At 35.7% G+C, this 6,917-nt stretch overlaps 1 protein-coding gene across 1 annotated transcript; it reads right to left on the bottom strand.

Moving 5' to 3' along the window:
- Positions 1-2: 2 nt before the first annotated feature.
- LOC143557899 (uncharacterized) lies at positions 3-6,296 on the bottom strand. Its single transcript, XM_077046861.1, has 10 exons — positions 5,874-6,296; positions 4,449-4,586; positions 3,692-3,880; positions 3,468-3,605; positions 2,998-3,119; positions 2,776-2,908; positions 1,583-1,712; positions 1,434-1,513; positions 1,220-1,354; positions 3-478 (listed from the first exon to the last, which is right to left on the bottom strand). Exons 1-10 carry the CDS (start codon positions 6,294-6,296, stop codon positions 239-241), a joined length of 1,728 nt encoding a protein of 575 aa, XP_076902976.1. The 3' UTR covers positions 3-238.
- Positions 6,297-6,917: the final 621 nt, after the last annotated feature.

Here is a 6,917-nt window from a genome sequence, read left to right as displayed (position 1 = left end):
TTGATAAACTCAAAGGATAAACCCGAAAGTTAAACGAAAACATCCATCACATTATCTCAACGAAAAAGTAAGAAAAAGAAAACAGATCCGAAAACGAAAATAAGCGAAAAAAAAAAACAAGAAACAAAACCGCTTAAAGACCATCTACTTTTAGTTGAAACATTCTCTTTCTTATAACCCTTTTGACTGGTCAGCTAGCTGGATGTTAGAGATTCATTCAAACTAACCAACCGTTTATTCAAACGGATTGCGGGAAGTTGACTAATTCAGCTAACTTGGTCAAATCCAAAGACTCCAATGCGGTTGGAGGAACTAAAGCGATTCCTAAACCGATCGCGATGAGAACCAGACCCAAACCTTTGACACATCCCCAACCATGTGACAATCTTCCTAGTAACACTTTACAGTATTTGTCTGCTTCTTTGTAGGTTGATTGTTCACCAACAGATATTTTTCCGCCTGTCAGCGCTTTCTCATTCTGTGCACAAACGTTAAAAAAAAACACATTATTATTGTAATAATATAAAATTTGTACATGAAATTAATAAATTCACCTATAAGGCATACTTAAATTATCAATAGCAACTATATAGTTTTAATAACTTTTAACTTCTAACAATTTCTACATAGTACATACAACAGATAACTTGTCAAGTTTATGTAATATATTAATTATTACACTAAGATTTGATTCGCACAAACGTGTTCGGATAATCAGACAGAGTTGTAAACGACTCAACCCATTTGTGGGACTCGAGATCGGCTCACTAAAGCTTGAATTGAGCCGAACTTAAACAAGCTCGAGCTTAAAAATAAGCTTGTTTAGTAAATGAGCCTGAACCCAAGCTTCATTTGTCGAAGTCGAGCTGGCTCGCAAGACCAAATAAGTTACGAGCTTATTATTTATATAACTTTTATATAACATATTAAATGTATATTTATAAAATTATTAAAATTATGTATAAAGTAATGATAAGAGTAACTAAAAATATATATTACGCCATACATAAAAACTATAATTAATAATTATAGATGTGCATAAATTATTTAATCACAAAATAAACGAGTCAAGCTTAAAACTACTTACAAGCCAAGCTCGAGGTTTAAAACTTTAAATATAGAGCTCAAAACGAGCCAAGCTCAAGCCTAGTAAAGCTCAGGCTCGGCTTGCCTCACTTACACCCTTAGTACATGAAAGTAAGGTAGATATGTAAATTACCAAGTTCTTGAAACGCCTGACAGTTTCACCGAGAGCATCAAGCGAAGACTGTTTTACAGACACGTCCTTCCACTGATCCATAAGCCTTCTCAGAACCACAACACTTGCTTCTAGATTATCCACATACACCTTTTCCTAAAATAAAATACACTTATAAACATTAAATATAACCTATCCAAAATTAAATAAACACAAAACAGATAACAAAACTCACCCATTGCTTATAACAATCAGGATTTTCAGTTAAGCACCAAACAAAGATACCGGATGCTTCTTTTGATAGCTCAGGGATTCCTACAAGAAAACTGAATCTGTTAGAAACTTCTAGAAGTTGAAATTTTTAACTAACTTTAAAAAGTTTACCTTCACCAGAAGCTTTTAAAGCAACGGTCAAAATTTGTTGAGAAACCTGTTTCATGGCTTTGCTTCCAGTGGACCCTGCAAGAGCCACCTCCTTAAGTGTGGGATATACAGCTTCAAACCTTTCAGTTGCCTGCAACATAACACAATCACGCAATTAAGCATACTTTAAACCCGTTAATTTACAAACGAGTCGGCTCTTAATGTTTTTTTAAACAACAAAGATGTTTCCTGGGTCAAACCAACTTGATCTGTCTTGCAACCGTTAGATTTAAACGAACTGGATGTTCAATGAAGAATTCATGAACTGTTCGTTGGAAGTTTGTTTACGCTCGTCTATTCAGTAAACAAACAAGCATGAACAAAAAAATGTGTTCCTTTAGTAAAAGGAACGAACATGAACACATGTGTCGCTCATGACTTCGCTCATTTATGTTCCTTTAATTATGTCTGTTCATCTAAACTCGTTTATTTTCCTTAGATATTCGTTAAAATATTCATTTAGATGAACGAATATGAGCACATGTCTCGTTCGTTCATTTATGTTCTTGAACATTTCTTTGCATTCATACATCCAAATTCGTTTGTTTGTGTTTGTTAGTTTATGTATGTTTTGAGTTCTTCCGTTAAAATATTCATTTTAGCAAACGAACATGAGCTCGTCTCATTATTATGTTCGTGAATGTTCCTTTACGTTCATACATCTAAATTAGTCTAAATTCGTTGGTTTATGTTTGTTTAAAATCGTTCATTAAAATAATCATCGTTTGTGTGTGTATGTACGAGTTCTTCTGTTAAAATATTCATTTTAACAAACGAACATGAGCACATCTCATTCGTTCATTTATGTTCGTGAATGTTCCTTTACATTCATACATCTAGATTAGACTATGTTCTTTGGTCTATGTTTGTTTAAGGCTGTTCATAAGATAATCATTTAAAGCTTTTTGCCATTACAACATACTCTAGTTTTAATTAATGTCAGTTCATCTATGCTCATCCGTTTACGTTCGCGAACAGTTCGTTTATACAGTTAACGAACAGACATAAACGCGCGTTCATCTTCTTAACAAATGAACACAAACAACTAAACAAGAAAACCCTCTTTGTTTAACTGTTCACATTCAATCCTCTGTTCGGTTAAATTAAGAAACAAATAGGAATATGCTCCGTTCAAGTTTGTTAGCTTCTTTTACCTTAACACGAGCTGAAGATGAAGGAAAGGTGACTCTTAGTAGCAGGTCAAGTGCTGATGGTGGCATTAACCGCTCTCCTTTCCGCACCGCACCATTTACCAAAAAAGTCCTAGCCTTTGGAGCCGATAGTATTCTTAAAAAATCAAAAAATAAAAAACATGTCACACGTTTGTTCGGTAAAAATAGAGTCAAGAAACAAAAAGGGCTAATAATCATATAAACCTTTCGACCGATTGCAATATTAGATCCCGGGTTTGAGGATTAGATCCCGATTTGCCACCAACAATTGGTAATATTAGATGTGACCATGTATACAAACCAACCGCCAGATCTCCATGTGATGCCTATATAAATTAAAATTAATTTTAGCATATAAATTGGTGTACGTGTAAACCAAAATACTGATGCATAACAGGAAAATAACAAACTGAAATAAGCGAACCCATACAAAAACCGACGGTTTGGTTTTATGTTTTAGTAAACAAATATTTTAGCTCAAATGTATATGTATGATAATCAAATGTAAAACCAAAAAAAGACAAACCGAAACCAAACACTTTTCAAAACCTCTAAAACCGAATTTTCGGTTTTTGGTACGGTTTGAACCCAAACTGACACGTGCACACCCTTAACAAAAAAAATATAATGCTTCATTTTGGGAAGAAAAAAAGATTATCGGGTGATGGAATCACCTGAGCTACCATCCACACAATAATTGGAAGCTTATCTTGTCCTTGATACTTGGAAGTATCCCTTATGGTTGGCAATACACTTATTAATGCATCTGGTTTCCTTCTTAATACCATTGCTAGTGCTACAAAGATACCAACCTGAAAGCAATTCTATGTTTAATAATATTCATCACTCGAATCACGTACAGGGTCAAAGAGGATGTTGGGAGATCCCATAATCTTACCTGGGATTTTGAGAATGGTTTTGGGGTAACTTTTTTGGATCCCTTTGCAGGGCCTTGTTGACTTGCAAAGTCAACAAGAATGCTGTCTAAGGACCATAAAACAAAAGATCCAAGGGATTCCAAAGATCTGTTGTTGATCCAATCAACAGACGTCTTGTAAACAGCTTCAGGGATGTGTGACACTGGATTCTACAAAATGTACCAAAAAATGAATTTTGAGTCAAAATTGATACCTTTCACAAATGGACCAGATCACAGATTATAAGCAAGTTAATGTACTGAAGTAGTAAGCTCCAAAATACATTTGGTTAAAACAAAATGCAACCTCGTTTTAAGTTTACAAGTGCACATGAAAAGTAAAATGTACCATACTTTCAATCAATTGAAGAAACAAAATAAGATAAAAACCATAAATTATATATTAAAACAAAGATAACCATAACATCCAAGTAGAGATCTTTATCATTATCACAAATCATCATCATCCATATCAGTAAGTGCAACAAACTACATATTATCCCTTTATGTTATTGAAGCTCTTTCTAGCATTCACGTAGAGATCTTTATTGTCACACTCCCTCGGTCACATCAGATATAAAAATTGAGCACTGTGTTTGGATAGATATTATGCATCAAAGTAGAGTTTGGGAACTTAAATGCTAAAGACACCAGTTCTTTAAATTTCACAACTAGTTTATAAGACAATTGCGAATGGAAATACAGATTCGTTGTAAGTTTTAATCTGAAAAGAACTTACATCTGCAACTTTTGCAACAGGAGATTCTCTTAATAACTTCACCCATGGAAACTGTGAAGCGCTGACTTTAGAAAATGCTCTTCCAAAGTAATCAGCAAACCTCATTAACTGTATATCTTGTTGTGTCTCATATGAAGCCTGCATGCATATATAAATAATCCACATGAATGAGCATTTATTCCCACAAATTCAACAAATAAACTCACAATTCCAGATCAATTTCCTGAAATTATACAAATAGGACCAGATTATAGCGTTCAATCACACAGAATACCTAATAAGTTGACAACAGCTCTAATCAGATGATCAGATCTCTATAACGCATTTCACAAAACTCAAAACAATAATCAGTAACTCATAGTAACACGAATCCATTCAGATTGCTAGAATTTACGAATCGAAATTAAACAATTCACTCACCGTCACATCCAACAGGAAACTAGCCAAATCAGCTGCATGCACAAATAAACTGATCCACATATATATTTAGCATAATCTATAACCTAAACTTAACTGTACAGGCTAATAGTGTTATACTGTAATGTACTAAGCCCAATTCGAGATCAATTTCATGAAATTATATAAGAAGTAGTAACGGATCATCAAACTCAATCACACAGAAGACCTAAATCCAGCTCTAATCATATCTCCAAAACGCATTTCATAAAATTCAAAACAATAATCAGTAATTCATGATTATAAGAATCCATTCAGCTCGCTAAAACTACCAATCAAAATATCAATAATTCACTCACCGTCACATCAGACAGAAAAAAAACTAGCCAAACCAGCTGCATGCACAAATAAACAGATCCACATATTCCCAAAATTTCAACAAAAAACTCAACTAATTAGAACATAATCTATAACCTAAACCTAACTGTACAAGCTAACAGTACCTTCCTGTTATAAACAACCACAATTCCAGATCAATTTCATGAGATCATACAAATAATAACAAACTAATCAACTCAGATCAACTAATCCCTGCATGTGATTTACAGTCACAATTCCAGATCAAATTCCTAAAATTATACAAGTAGAATCAGATCATCAAATTTAATCACACAGAATACCTAAATCCACCTCTAATCAAATCTCCAAAACTCATTTCACAATATTCAAACAACAATCACTAATTGCTAACTAATAACAACACAAATCAATTCAGATCAATTAATCATCAAATCGAAACCACTCACAGTGACACCAGCAAAAAACCTATCCGAATCAGCTGCATGCACAAATAAACAGATCCACATATATAACCTAAACTTAACTGTACAGGTTAATAGTGTTATAACAGGTATAAACAGATCATCACATTCAATCACACAGAATACCTAAATTCAAAACAGTAATCACTAATTAACAATTATATAAATCAATTCAGATCGATTTAATATTAAAATCAAAATCACTCACAGTGACATCCGCTAGAAAACTAGCCACATCCGCCGCGTCAATCTTCACCGCCTCTTCCTGCACCGTAACCTTCACCTTCTTCACCTTCTTCGCCTTCACCTTCTTCTCAACCACCGCTCCATTCGCCTCACCAACCTCCTCATCACTCTCATCATAATCCGAGTAGCCGTTCCTCTTCGCCGTTGACCTAACCACCGGATCCACCACCGCATTCGCTAATCGCTCAGCCTCAATCGCCTTCCGCCGTTCCTCCGCCTTCTTCTCTATCGCCGTGAACACGCTCTCGCCGGCGGAGATTGAAGATCCGTTAGCCGGTGCCGGAACGTGCTTGTTTGACGGAGCTTTGCGTTGTTTCTTCGCGTAACTGACCTTCTGCCAGCCGTGATTGCTGTTGATGTCTTCGGTGATGGATTCGGAGTCCATGGTTGGTTGGTTAGTTGGTGAGGGAGATCGGGATATTATTATTGTTGTTATTATTTGACGGTGAATACGATGGAGGTGATGCAATGGGTGGGCTTTCAGAGTAATTTATAGACGGAATGGAGTTTAGTCGTTGACTGTGGCTAGGTGCGGCAGTCGTGGTTGATTGGCGAGAGGACTTGTACGTTGTGGAGAGGAAGGTGTACTTTGGGTATGGATAGACGCGTGTTTGTGTGTGATTGTAATGGTAACTTTGATCTGATAACTAATTTGGTGGTGCTTGAGACGAAATTTATTGTAATACAGTTTGTAAAAGCTTGGAAACCATTTGATGGGATGTTTGTGGACGAAATTGAGGTGTGAATTCATAGTTGCAATATGTGTTGTAAGGTTTTTGCGATGTTTCGTAACCTGATCGGACAACAAATCGGACAAGCGACTGGTCGAACAACTTTGGTGTATGGCGGGAAAAAAAAATTTCAAGAAAAAATATTTTTTTGATAGTAAACCAGCTCAACCGGTCTGGTTTTTCGTTTGGACCGGCCGGTTCTCCGGGAGCCGAACAAACTACACAAAACCGGACCGGTAGTGGATCGAATCCCGATCGCACCTGTCAAAATGCCC

The sequence above is a fragment of the Bidens hawaiensis genome, unplaced genomic scaffold (genome assembly GCF_021521415.1).
Source record: "Bidens hawaiensis isolate Kalapana, Puna unplaced genomic scaffold, B.hawaiensis_p1.1 tig00019226_1, whole genome shotgun sequence".
Lineage (NCBI taxonomy): Eukaryota > Viridiplantae > Streptophyta > Magnoliopsida > Asterales > Asteraceae > Bidens > Bidens hawaiensis.
This window is presented reverse-complemented; position numbering and strand designations above follow the sequence as displayed.